This window comes from Fusarium odoratissimum, assembly GCF_000260195.1.
Source record: "Fusarium odoratissimum NRRL 54006 unplaced genomic scaffold supercont1.3, whole genome shotgun sequence".
Classification (NCBI taxonomy): domain Eukaryota; kingdom Fungi; phylum Ascomycota; class Sordariomycetes; order Hypocreales; family Nectriaceae; genus Fusarium; species Fusarium odoratissimum.
Window position 1 is genome coordinate 551,345 of NW_022158689.1, and position 13,402 is coordinate 564,746.

General features: G+C 48.4%; 6 protein-coding genes and 1 non-coding gene across 7 annotated transcripts; all 7 read right to left on the reverse strand.

Moving 5' to 3' along the window:
- Positions 1–116: 116 nt before the first annotated feature.
- On the reverse strand, positions 117–4,928 carry FOIG_02603 (uncharacterized protein). Its single transcript, XM_031199937.1, has 3 exons — positions 3,983–4,928; positions 3,274–3,937; positions 117–3,228 (listed from the first exon to the last, which is right to left on the reverse strand). The coding sequence occupies exons 1-3, from the start codon at positions 4,390–4,392 to the stop codon at positions 172–174; spliced, it is 4,131 nt and encodes a 1,376-aa protein (XP_031069705.1). The 5' UTR covers positions 4,393–4,928; the 3' UTR covers positions 117–171.
- A 2,592-nt stretch (positions 4,929–7,520) lies between these two features.
- On the reverse strand, positions 7,521–7,636 carry FOIG_02604. The gene has a single exon (XR_004093417.1). It is a non-coding gene; the product is annotated as a 5S ribosomal RNA (ribosomal RNA).
- Positions 7,637–7,883: 247 nt separating this feature from the next.
- FOIG_02605 (uncharacterized protein) lies at positions 7,884–8,379 on the reverse strand (the record flags this gene model as incomplete). Its single annotated transcript, XM_031199938.1, has 2 exons — positions 7,884–8,053; positions 8,292–8,379. 2 exons carry the CDS (start codon positions 8,377–8,379, stop codon positions 7,884–7,886), a joined length of 258 nt encoding a protein of 85 aa, XP_031069706.1.
- A 1,280-nt stretch (positions 8,380–9,659) lies between these two features.
- FOIG_02606 (uncharacterized protein) lies at positions 9,660–9,962 on the reverse strand (the record flags this gene model as incomplete). The annotated part of the gene is made up of 1 exon (XM_031199939.1): positions 9,660–9,962. One exon carries the CDS (start codon positions 9,960–9,962, stop codon positions 9,660–9,662), a length of 303 nt encoding a protein of 100 aa, XP_031069707.1.
- A 68-nt stretch (positions 9,963–10,030) lies between these two features.
- Positions 10,031–10,355, reverse strand: FOIG_02607 (uncharacterized protein; the record flags this gene model as incomplete). Its single annotated transcript, XM_031199940.1, has 2 exons — positions 10,031–10,201; positions 10,254–10,355. The coding sequence occupies 2 exons, from the start codon at positions 10,353–10,355 to the stop codon at positions 10,031–10,033; spliced, it is 273 nt and encodes a 90-aa protein (XP_031069708.1).
- Positions 10,356–11,006: 651 nt separating this feature from the next.
- FOIG_02608 (uncharacterized protein) lies at positions 11,007–11,282 on the reverse strand (the record flags this gene model as incomplete). The annotated part of the gene is made up of 1 exon (XM_031199941.1): positions 11,007–11,282. One exon carries the CDS (start codon positions 11,280–11,282, stop codon positions 11,007–11,009), a length of 276 nt encoding a protein of 91 aa, XP_031069709.1.
- A 652-nt stretch (positions 11,283–11,934) lies between these two features.
- Positions 11,935–12,429, reverse strand: FOIG_02609 (uncharacterized protein; the record flags this gene model as incomplete). The annotated part of the gene is made up of 3 exons (XM_031199942.1): positions 11,935–12,184; positions 12,240–12,319; positions 12,370–12,429. The coding sequence occupies 3 exons, from the start codon at positions 12,427–12,429 to the stop codon at positions 11,935–11,937; spliced, it is 390 nt and encodes a 129-aa protein (XP_031069710.1).
- Between the last annotated feature and the right edge of the window lie 973 nt (positions 12,430–13,402).

Genomic DNA, 13,402 nt, shown 5'->3' on the forward strand with positions numbered 1-13,402 from the left:
CTTATTAATCAAGCGGCGATCAATCAACATTCGAGGCTGACTTTAATGGGCCCACATTAACTTTAAATCGTGGGGGAGGCTGAATCTGATCTCAACTCAACTCAACTCCACTGCCTCAACATCAATATTAAGAAGAATTATATATATACAATATCCAAATGCCCCTGAACATCAATTAGATTCCTTACCACCGCCCCATGTTAAATCCCCAACCACTCGCGCAAAAGCACCTTTGGCTTGCAGCAAATCATGATACGTTCCCTCCTCAACCTTGGCACCATCCTCCAGGACAACAATCCGATCCGCCATTGCCATCATCTCCTTGCTATGCGTCACCACCACAATTGCCATATCTCGCCTTGACTTCTTCGCAATCTTTTGCATCGTGTGTCGAATCATTCCCGCGCTCTCTGCATCTAATGCACTAGTAGGCTCGTCCAGCACAAGAAGTCGAGGCTTGCGTACAAGTGCCCGCGCGATGCTGAGACGTTGCGCCTGGCCACCTGAAAGGGCTTGACCTCCGTCGCCGACTCGAGTGTTGTATCCATCAGGAAGAGTTGTGATGAACTCGTGGATACCGACCGCTTTCGCAGCAGCTAGAATGCTAGGAAACTGACGGAGGTGCGATACTTCACCCAAGCCGTACACGATGTTCTCTGCAATGGTAGCTGGGAAAAGGAACGGCGTTTGTGGCACATATGCCATCATTGATCGAAGATGCTCCATATCGACGTGCGCATGGGAATACTCATTGAAGCTGAGTGGTGGTCTTGTACTAAGGATCTCAAGTTTGGTGGGAGCATAAAGACCCAGCATCAGCGAGATCACCGTCGACTTGCCACATCCTGACCGACCAACAATCGCCAAAAAGTCTCCAGCATCCACCTCGAATGACACTCCTCGCAAGACTGGTCTCTCCGAGCTTAACTTATATGAGAACTCGAGATTGTCAAGTCGAACTGGGAGCGGTGTTTTGGGCTTGTAGTATCCGTGAGGCTCGCTTTTGGGTATCAGAGGCATATTGGCGTACCCCAACATCTGTGCGGCGGTTGACTGGGCCATTGTGACTTGTGGTATCGTACTAAGAATACTCGTCGCTGTGCCCATGCTGAACAGAAGTAGATTCACTACTGCCACCACTGCCGTTGCTGTAATCGCTCTCTCCGAAGCCAGAAGCACAGTTCCATAGTAGAACACAAGTGCTGTAAGGGGGTAATTGACTGACTGGTATAGACCATACAGTGTACTTGTGTGTCCTGCCCTCTTCTGTCCCAGGCCCAGGGTGTGCCTCACTGCTTTCATATACTTCGCACCCATGTATCTTTCTAGAGTGAGAGCTCGAACGACTCGGATGCTGAGGAAGATCTCAGTCAAAGTTGCACTCGCATCTTCGGCCCCCTTGTTGCAGCGCGCCTCCCACTTCCCACTAATAATGGTATAGCCTTTGACTGCGCCCATAACGACAGGCAGCGGTGCGAGGGTGACGAGCGTGAGTTTCCAGGAGATGACAAGCGCCCAAGCAACAGCAGCAATGATCATGACAGTGACAGTGATGATGATGGGCAAGAATCTGCCAACAATGTTGCGCATCTCTTCGGCATTTCGGTCAAGACACTCGTTGATACGACCAGGAGAGTTGCGCGATCGATCGAACCATGCTCTTGGTTGTCGGAGGATTCGTTTCAGGGCTTCGACTCGGATGGTGTTGATCCAGGCTTGTCCCACTATTTCAAGAAGATATCGACCACCGCCAGTGCAAACACCATCCATGATCGCGATGACAATGAGATAGATAGCCCATCTCTTGCCCTCTGCTAGCTTGTCACCTTGTGACCACATCGCGCCCAGGAGTTGCGCGAAGCAATACGCAAATGCAGGAATAGAGCCCGCTCCAACCAGGCAGGTCAGTACTCCGAAGATAAGAAGAACCCTATGCCCACGCCCCAACGCTGGCCAGACTGTCTTCAATATTGAAGCCAGAGCCATTGGTGGAGGGAGATCCTTCGTCTCGCTGTCTTTGTCATCCACCTTGTCTGACTGAAGCTTGTCGCGATACTTGGTTTGTCTGAGTCTCGTAATGCTCTTGGGACGCTCTGCCCCACCAAATACGTACTCTGGCTCTTCGAGTGAGACCAGTGTGCATGATGTTTCCATGCCATCCAGACTGCTGTGGGATCTCAGTGCACTGTCGTGCTTCTCGTCGTAGAAACTAGCCATCGGATGGTTGTCGGCCGCGGACTTTGATCGTACAGGTTCAGGTTCGGGTATGGCTACAGTGAGGGGTTGCATCTCCCAAGCTCGAGCTGTCCGCATGCGAAAAGCGGCTGCTGTGTTTGTACCTAAAGTCAATCGTGTAGAGGCGCTTGTAGGTGCTGGACTGAAAGACTCCAATCCTCCAACGACTATTTGTGAGAGCCGTGAAGCTCTGCCGGGAAGGGGGAATGTAGGAGAAAGGGGTGAAAGAGGAGAGTTTGGAGACTCGATGGTGATATCTATCGGCGTGTCTGGTTCCTTTGATACGGTAGATGCAAGAGTGGCGAATGTACCACCAATCTGCATATCCAGATCCTTTTTGAAACCTTCTTGAACAAGGGATGCATTGTCCATAACGTAGACGAAGTCATTGGCGTCGATTTGCGCGACGTCATGTGTGATGATGATGGTTGTTTTGCCCCGTCGCCAAGCCCTGATCGCATCCATGATGAGCACGCGGCTAACTTGGTCAAGGCCACTTGTGATCTCATCCAGGATGAGCACTGGAGGGTCTCGAAGTCGAGCTCTGGCAAGCGCTAATCTCTGCTTCTGTCCGCCGCTCAAGTTGTATCCATCAGCGCCGACGTTGGTATCTAGACCTTTAGGAAGTCCTGCAATCGTCGACTGAAGCAATGCTGCATCACAAGCTCGCATCACCTCAGCCCGCGTTGCTCTTGCAGGGTCGTGGTGGCCGAATGCTACATTTTTGAAGAAACTTTCGTTGAACAGGATGCTGGATTGTTGGATCAAGGTAATGTTCTCACGGACCCAATATCTGTCGAGAACCTGTAAGGGTTTGTTGTCGACATATACCTCTCCACTCGAGGGCTCGTAAAAGCCGACAATGAGGTTACCCAATGTGCTTTTCCCGGAGCCGCTTCTCCCGACAATAAATGTCATCTCGCCCGAGGGGAAGAAGAAGTTGGATTCGTGGAGTACCTTTTGTGCCGGATTCGAGGGGTATGCGAAGCTCGCCTACTAGAGTTAGCCCTTATCTTTACTAGCACAAGAAGAACGTACATTCTTCAGCTCTATATCACCGCTGCAACCCAGAGGTCGCAAAGTTCCAGTCATCGGCTTGACCATCTCACCGTCCCGCACGTTTCGAGTGATGCTGGAGAGAAAGCTACCGGCTGACATGCCTTTTGCGAGAACCAACCACTGAGGCATCAAAGCCTCAATACCCTGAAATGCTGCGAGGGTTGCATAAAAGGTTGTCAAAACACTGCCAGCGGCAAGACCGTCGTTGTTGACGAGCACAACGCCGTACCAAAAACCGACGACGAACATGGCCACGACCCAGAAAGCAACGTAGCCCATTTGCAGAGCATTACATTGTGCCTGGATTAAATACTGCTTTGCTGCAGCTTTGACAGCCGGGTAGTACTGCCAGACCTCCTGATCGTAACCGTTGAAGACCTTGACGAGATCGATGGCTGTGATTGAAGCAACGGCGAACTTGGAAGCGACTGCCAGTTCACGTTTCTGTGCTTGAATGGCGGGTTCAAGTCGCTTTGTCGCCAGCGAGAGAACGATAGCTGAGATTGGAAGAGTGGCGAGGAGGACAAGGGTGAGTTTCCAGGAATAGTAGAGGGCGATACCGAGGGAAGCGATTGAGGTGATGATGTCGCCAACGAGAAGACCGAGAACTTGGGAGGAAGCGAGTTGAAGTTCACGAGTTTGTCTATCGGATGTTAGTCATGTTCAAGTGCAGAAGAGGGATACATACGTCTGTATTCTGATGAGAAGACTTGACATGCCTTCGGATTGAGAATCGAACCAGGCCATGTCCTTGGAGAGAAGACTTGCAAAGATGTCTTGCCGAACACTGCATGCCTGCAGCTCTCCAAATATGATCCAGAGCGCAAGGAATGCTGTACTTGTGATCCAATTGCCAATACCGAGTCCTACAAGGACAAGTGCCCATCTTCCCACCTGCGAAAGAGCGTCATCCCCGCTGAGCGATCCATTCCCAAAGCCCGCGATGATATCGAAGACTTTTCCAAGAATGACCGACAGAACAGTTTTGAAGCCTGCTGAGAAGCCAGCCGCAAGCAGTGCAGCGATTAAAGCGCCGGAGTGTGATCGTCTTGTAAATAGAAAGAGTTGTTTCCACGATGATTTAACGCCTTGTTCCATTTTTGGAGTATAGAGAAATTGAGTATCATGCTGCAATTAAGGGGGAAACACTTGAAGAAGTGCTCGAAGTGATTGAGGCGACATGGCGATACGAAGCGACTAAATCCATGCGTCTGGGGCGACAAAGAACAATATCAAAGGGTCAGTGTTGTGATAGTGTGCACAGACGAGGCTGCGGCCAGGGGCTTAGTATTGTTCTTCTTGATATTGGCGAAAAGTGCACTGAGAGAGGGGAACATGGGACGAATTGGACCGATTATTTTTCATAGGCTTTTGCATCGGGTTTTGGAAGGGTGCCGAGGACCGATCGATGTTGGTGAGGGTGTTGTGTTGCCACTTGCCACTGTCAGCTTGACGAGTGCGGTAGCGAAAGCTCGCGAGACGAAACAACTTGCTTGAATTGTTGGTTGGTTCTTATTTGTTTGAATTACAAATTCATTTCGGGATTGTCGGAAGTTGGGAGGGTACAGCAATTGTCAAACTGTTTTCTTCGCCATGTTCTCGCTCGTTTGTGCTCCTCGTTGGTAGCACAAGGCGGGAAACGTTACAAAACGGATAAAGTCTGTTGGCACCTTACGTAAGGAGAGACAATCCAGATCATACGCAGGCACTTAACCTGAGAGATCTGACTTGATTATAACAAGCTGTTCATTCAATGCCTGTAATGTGGGCGCCCTGAGTTTGCGATGGCGGCAGGTTGTGAAAGACCAAGAGCAAGACTCGAGACCAACCTGTACCTTCTGTGTGACCCAACCGCATGACGGCAAGTCGTTGGGAGCTTGGGAGAGGGCGAGGGTATTATGAGTACTTATTCTAGACGGGAGAATGGAAATCTTGGACGAATTGCATGGTGACCTCGGAACTACAAGGGATATGCGCGAAACTATACATCTGTACCAGTTACAAGTATACTTCTATTGCATTTCTAGTATCGACCCTTAGGTCGGCGTTAGTTCTCTGACCGTGGGTAGTTGTCCGCAAGTCTCTCGTTACATCATGGCAATCAGTTGACTTTAAATTATTACTGCTAGATTTTAATACGGCTTATATTGGCCATATAAACCCCCCAAGACCTCCTGAGGATATCCTTATTGCTTATGGTCGAGAGCTTGAGTTCAATGGTTACAAAGAAGCAAGCTTGAGGCCCCTCATCACCCCTCCCAGTATTGGTATCACTGTGTTTTATCACCATTGCAAGCCCCAGCACCATTTTCGTCGGTTAGCTACAAGTATCGTGGATTGCCAGAGGACACCACACTTGGATTCGAAATTGACTCGTGTCTTGGGTAGCTCTCCGTTAAGCTATCGATTTAGTTGAATGGAGGGTTGGGGCTGGGGTACAGAATACCCTGCTGACGGGAACACATGTAAACTTCGTACTCGTGTTCACATGCAGAGCAGTTTCTCGTCACACCATGCCTTTTCTCATGGCATTTAGCATAGTACAGCCATTATGTTCTTAGAGGATTCGTAGTATCAGAAGCTTCACAATGCTTTTGCCTCAAATCTGCTTCGACGAGTGGGGAATTTGCGGCTCCTGTACCTGTATTTTCTACATGCCTTGAACTCATCTTTTGGGGGCTAGATTGTTTACAGATAACTGAGCAGGGGAGACTTCATATGGGACGATTCGCTCATGATATAGATAGGAAACAGTCATCGTTTAGAAGAGTTGCAGAAGGCGTACTTCTATGGTTGGCGCTGTCGGCAACAGATATACATCCTTCATTTTTCCGAAATCTGAAGTGTATATTGCAAGAATAGGAGAGCTCAAAGACTTGTTTTGGGCTTTGAAAAGACTTTCTGCAAGATGTTTGTGATCTTGATATTGGGAGAAGTCTTGTGCAAAAGATTCGTCCGCAGCCATAAGTTGCCAGGATTTACCCCTGACTTTCGCATGACTGTCTTTTTGTAGTGAAGAATAATTAATTGTATGTAGCCATATGTGATTGACGGACCCGTGGCGTCGTGGAGCGATGATAAGAGTTATGTTTCTATCCACATTAGGATAGAAGATACAGAGCGTCTTATCAGGGATCTGCTCCTGTTTCCTACAGATGCTTAAACTTGGAATAATTTCATACTTAAAACAGTTCATAGCTTCAGACTCGAAGCTACTATGGTAGAAAGCCACTGTATAGTCTTCGCAATCGAGGCTCGCATCCTCAACGAAGCACATGCCCCATGGCCATAAAACCGATGGTGCCGTGTTCTGGGCTCCGCCTTGTCCGTGATACAAGATGAAGCGCTCAAAATGCCGCCGAGGTATAGGTTGTACTCTCGCAGAATCAGTTGTTAAATCCAATGCACGACATATATCATTTCGCATTAGGTCACCCAGTTCCTCTCATCCGTTCATCCCATACGAGTCGTAAACTTGAAGAGGCTGGGATAGATACTGTTCTGGCCCAGTACCGTCAAGGCCTCAGCGCACTTAGTGTTAGGAGAGGAGTCCGGTGAGGAGAGATTTATTCGGCAAAGCGCTCCACGAGATAGATATAATGGTCCTCTCGGGCCGCGTCCTGGAGAGCGCAACAAAGCCCAACTTGAGAGAACGAGGCAAAGGCTTTACTCTGGGTGTTCTTGTTTTGTTTTAGTGAAGTAGACATAGGATATCTAGGATCCCATATGCGCAAACAATGCGGTGCTTAGTAACCCCTTAGACTCTTCGAGGCGGAGATTGTGTAGGTAGTCAGTAAGCTCGTCAACGGTGTTGTTGACAGCGCATTCGCCACCCATATCATCTTTTCTTTCTTAGTTTTTCACAATCTGTATCCACCGGCGTTGACACGATTTATAGATAGAACTTCGCAACAGAAATACCCTCGTTGAGGGGCTAGGAAATGCCCCCTGTTCGTCGCAGCGATCACAGAGAATAACTTGGTCACCATCGCTGAACCGGGACAGACAGGTCAACGAAACTGTCACGCAAGAGGGTATACAATGAGAGGGAAAGGCAGGTGTATGAACAGTCAAGCTGAAGCGGATTCGGTGTAGAGGCTCGTCAGTGGTTTGATACGAAATGTCGGCGATTTTGCACCACGCCCCGTAGAAGGGTTAACCAAAACACAGCAGCGACATGAACATCTGCAAATACGCGCAATTAGCAAAAAGAAGCTTGAGGCAAAAACATACAACAGCGGGGATTCGCTGGTCGTCACCGACCCAACTACTAATCCGCCCCTTACCAGCTTATCTATGGGAGAGCGGACGGGATCCCGAGTTCTCTGATAGGTATGGTCGTATGTACTCACCTGTTTGTAAATTCAAACTATATCGCCTTCCTCGTGCCGACCGTCAAGCCTACAGTACGAAGCAGATGTGAGCATGTTCTCTCCAAATAATGAAACGCAATTCGCTCAAGGTCTGTGACAGGAGTCAAACTCTCCCCGGCGCTCTGGCTGCGCAGCGGGAGCTAGCAGATGCGAGTCAAAAATCCTAATTTCCATCATGTTATCAATACCCAAAAGAATTCATGAATAGCCTAGCGCTTATACTCGGCGTTGTTCGGTTGACTTGGAGGCTTGCTGGTTGATGGCGGCTGACTCGGCAGCCTCCAGCTTCAACTTGAGTTCTTCATTCTCATTGAGCTTCGGTGCAAGATCCTCCTCGGCTGCACGCCAGAAAATAGTCACCTCAACCAAGTTTCTGCGTATATAACCTTTATCCAACGGTTAAAGGTTGCTTTCATGGTATTGGATCATTCTTGGAATGGAATGCCGCGTGAGAATCTTTGTAAACTCTTATCCTGGAACGACTTCTTCTTTATGGTGATGGGATCCCTCTTATACCTGAAGGGCTTTCTTCTATCTTCCTTAACTACCTAGAAAGGGTTCGATGGGCTGAGAAGAAGGAAGTTACCCTGGTCTAGTAGAATTGCTATGATCTTATTCATTTACACAACATGTACTTGTGTTCGGGTTCAATGTTGGGATGTTTGAGCGAAGGAAGACCAGCATGCAAGATGCATCGGGGCATCTTTCTCATTGGTTATAAGCACTACAGGTTTTTCATTTAGATTGCCAGAAAGGAAGCAAGGGAGGAGGGTATTCCCCTAGAGACCATAGAAGTTAACTCAGCTTACTAACATAATAGTTAGCTATTACAGCATCTTATATAGTGTAATTTACTTACTGCTGCTAGCGTCATCAACTACAAGGCCTCGGGCAAGAATTCTCTTTCAATGAGGGATAGGTGCCAATAAACCTACCTGCCCTCCCCCAGATCTCGGTCAGGGTTTGGGGAATGTGCGCCAGCTAGATCGTTGTGGATATCGTCGTGGTCTCATCCCCGTGAAAGGCTGGATCCATCGTACTGGTGTGGCCAGTGTCAAGGACAGAATACTCTGACCAATGATATATCTTGCTCAGGAGTTTCGACCCTTGTCATCTCTGTAAAGCTTTATAACAACCAAAATCCAGTAGGTACGAGGTTTGTTGAAGTGATTTGATATACTGCCTCATCTCCAAGGGCAGCGGGCTGAGGGATGGCATGGCGGTTATGTGTGCAACTCAAGGATGCAAAGGGGTACGAAAAGAAGGGTGATGTAGGAGAATACAGCAGCACCAATTCTCGTTTCTGGGTACCCTCGGCGGCTGGAAGTGCTGATTGTGAATCGATGGTAGAAGAAGTGTTGTTTTGAGTCCTGGTTCAGCGTATCAGGATGTCGTCTTGCAGCCATAGCAGCATCCACAGCCCTCCTTCGACCTCAAACTGTGGGACATTCCTACGTGGTGACGGATGCTCCGCAGGGCCTGTGGACTAACTTCCTGGGCCAAGGTGGTGATATCGGTATTGACTTAGCCGATACAGCTGGGAATTTAGCTGATGCTTTGATATGTCCTTACATCAACATCGCCCAGTAAAGCAAAGCACTGGTCCTTGAGGTGTCTCGACAGCGACAATGATAGCGTGCATTCCTGCAAATTTGAATGCGATCTCACTCACTTCTGCCGCCAGTCTTAGTACAAATGACCTCGGCAGGGGGCAAGAGTTGATATCGACCAGAGCAGTTATATATACAAATTGGCCTCAAACGAGCCGATTGGTAAAGGAGGGAAAGGGAGGGAAAAAGAAGATCCGTGTAGATCTTGACCTGTGGGCGTGTGTGGTATAGGGGGGCTCTGGCGCTGGTGGCCAACTCGTTCGGAGAGCTTCATGGGCCTAGCCAATCTCATCAGAAATTTCATTAGCTGCCAGGTTTCGTTGAGCTTGTTCCCAGATAGACCGGGCAACTTCTCGAAGATGATAGCTTGGATGGCTGTCAGCTATTTTAGGAAGGCGAGGACAAGACGCTGCTGGTCTAGTTTAAAGGCATTGGTGGGAGTCAACTTCTTGACGACACTCCCCAGTTGTTCGGTTGTTTTCGATTGTCCCGCTTTCTGTATCGAGTGGCTGAGTATATAGTAAATCGCAGATCGTACAGACGGTAAGGGAGTTGGGGGTTGATGTGTATGGAACCTATGTCCTTGATCTTGCCTTGTCGAAGTGATCGACGACGTCTGATGCCGGGATGTTGAGAAACGCCCTAGCCTTCTCCTTCGTGCTTTAGGGGGGAGAATAGTAGGCATTGCAACTTAATGTTCGTGCTGTGGCTGGAAGGCTGACACGTATGCAAACGACGAGTGCTTGTAAGCCTTCAGGCGACGAAGTCCTGTTCAACAGGGAGGGTTGGAAATTTAGAAAAGGTCGTGAGCTGACGAGCGGCATGGACCTTGGGAATCTGAGGTGTGAGGAAGGCTGGAATGTTCATGCCTTTTACCAAAAGCGTATCGCGTTCGGGGTCGTTAGGGGTTATCGGCCGGTCGATCTGGCTTGAGGTGGTCTTCCAGGGAGTTGGCTTCGTACACCAGCGTGTGTACAGGGTCATCGTCCTTTTGTTTGACCTCCTCGGTGGTGATGAGAGCAGGCAGAGGGCTTATAGTAGGGCACTCCCTGGAATTATCTGCAAGAGTCACCGGCATCTTTATAGTATAGCAAGTATATAGGTTTTCCAAGAGTGGCTTGACTACCTGCGAGTCGATATTGACACCCTACTTCATTGTGGAGGAGATCATCTTGTTGAGTATGGCCAAGGGGTATCCTCGTCGCCCAGAGTAGTACATTCTGGATTTGTAAAGCTCCCCTCGTTGACTGGCAGGGGTATCAGGGTGAACAAACTTCCGTGATGAATCCGTTTCACCGAAGTCTTCAGCTAAAAGCCTCTCAAATCAGGTTTGTGCGTCCTTTTGACGTCGAGCGCCTGGGCTGTCTTGCAGGCCTAATAGACCACTGTGACTGCTTTCGCGCTCTCGGCGTGTATATAAGCTGCTGATTGAAATACTTGCGGAATGGATGATAAAGCTGTCAGGGGTTCACGCGACGAGGCTGACGCTTTGTAACTGAGACGATGGGAGACCCAACGTCAGTCGTCGTGGCGGCAGGAGGATATCTGCGGCGTGAGTGAGAGTACTGGTGGTGTTCGCAGTGTGAGTAGGCAGTCGCAGAGGCGACTGCTGTGGTCTGACGAGAGGGCTTAATGAATTTGCGCATATACTCGCATCCTGTGCAGCTCCCATATCATCGTTCCATGAAATTTTCCCTACAGCCCTCACTCTCCACGCTGCATGATGACCTTATGCCTCGAGTTGTTTGGTGAGGTCTTCGTTGATGGCGATTTGCTTCGTCAATCCCTCTTCTGCAGAGCGCCAAAAGTCTGTGATACGCTGCAGTCGCTCCTCGGTAAGAGCAAGAGTCTTCTTAAGCTTGTTATTTTGTATAGCAAGCCCGCCATTACTTTCCTGAAGATAGTCGTTTTCGTTGTTTACGAATTTATTCTCTTCCGAGATATGCTTAACGCGGTCACGGAGCGCAGCGACCTCGACATGGTCGGCTGGAAGATTGACAGACATGACGACATTTTTCGTATCTTTGCTGTTCGGGTACCTAACCCCTTGGATTATATATCGATCGGTCAAGGTTTCGGAATTTTGTATTTTGATTTCTATCATAAGGTGTTTCCGCATTCGAAGGCTTGTCTGTGTTCGCATAGCTCTGTGTTGTTGAAATAGTAAGGTAAGGTAGGTACCTAGCTTATCTACTCGGGCTAGTTCCCCGGCACCTCTCCGTTTTCCGGGAGCTGGTCTGCGACTCCCTCTTGATCCTCGGGGAGCTGATAGAAAATCTCAAGGCCGTGGAAGAGTATGCCTGGGGGGCATTATGTAGTCCGCAAAGACGTGCCCAGTGGATGCGTCTACGTCTTCCATCTCGTAATCGTCCTTTTCGTCAAATAGGGAACGGAGGTTTCCATTGTTTGTGACAAAAGTACGAGGGATGCTGATCGTCTACAGCCTCGACGGGATCATTGGTAGCATCCGGGTCAGAAAGGACCTCGGCCCGGAGCTGGGCGATTGCATCTTCGAGGTGGTCGGCGGGCATCAGGCTGCTTCTATATTCCAATTTTATTAATTTCCTTGAGAAGGGGCGAGAGGTAACGGATTATATATAATAGGTAGTCGCGTCAAACAAGGACGTTGTCGTTCGTAGTTCCCATCACAAGGCATTTCACATTTGAAGATTCGTGGTTTTGCTGACATAACGTTCTGTATACGATCCGTATGGCTTCTCTGTTGGGATCGTAGTTGCTTTTAGGGTTAGTTCTGCTCTCTCTCCGTCTTGGGGGAGCTGATATATAACATCGAGGCCGTGAAGGAATGTATCTGGGGTCTCAGGCCCCTCCTCCACAGCCTCGGTCCCAGCATCCAAGCCGGGAATGATCCCAGCTCGGAGCTGGGACAGCTCCGATCTCATCTGGCTAGAGAACATATTAGTATTATATTATCTCAAGTCGATTATCAGGAAAGTCTTACTTGACTAGCATGGCGAGACTTTCGGTCTGCCGTCTGAGTCCTTGGATCTCAGCATTCTGGTCTTGTATAATATGTAGCATCTAGAAAATCAATCAGTAATCAAGTATTACCTAATTCAAAGAGTACTTACCATTTGTACGAGGCGAGTAAGCATTGCAGTATTCATTTGTTCGACTGGTATCACGTCCATGATGGCGATGCCCTTCCCTGCGCGATTGGCGAGATTGGCGAGTTGGTTGTGAAGGGCAAGAATACGTTTGGAACTCTTTGGGTTATATATTTGTAATCAAATATTTTGGGTGGACATAACTCTCCGTAGGTCCAATAGCATGTCAGTAGAGCATGTTGAAGCATTGTCGTTGAGGTCTGCCAGTTCCCTGACACACTTGCTGGCACTGCCAGCCTACCTTCTACAAACACCAAATTTGAGGCCCATATAATTGTCACCAGTTCTTCTGAACCTACCCATGCCTCTGTATTGATTCCCAGTATCAGTTAATGAAGTGCTTATTTGCTGCAATGTGTTTCCGAGGTCAAGGCGATCTCGGGCTGAATGATAGGCAAGATAAGGATTTCGGCGTGAGTTCGACTTGCAAATTTTAACATGCCATGGAAATAGACGGTATGATCCTATCTCAGTAGTAAAAACTGTTTTGTCCAATTTCTCAAGTTAGCCAGATTCTGAAGCATTGTGTATTATTGAGACCCATGTAGTCCTATCGACAGACTCACGTATGTAAAAGGAGGTGGCTATTATAATGTGCTGGAAGAGTATAATTATCGGTTTAAATGTTAGAATCTCTTACCAGATTATCTTATGATGCCTTCTAGTAGCTCTTTTCTTTTAGCTAAAGTGTTTCATCGGCCATGATTTAAAGGTCGTGCCATAAGTACCTATGCAAGTACTTGGAAGACATAAAGTTACAAAATCTTGACGCAAGTCTGTTGGACTGTACACTATGGAAGCTGAGCTTTACTTGAAAGCCAAGCTGGAAGAAAGAAGAACAAGGTGTGATGCAGCATGCTCGAATGCAGGCTTCTGTGTTGCCCCTGAGGAGCCGATGATGTGTGGAAAATATCAAGTCCCTCTATGAATCAAGATCTCCAAATGCCTTGAAGAAGGAAAAGGGATTGAATAAGCAGAATGCCGAGATGAAAGTTGG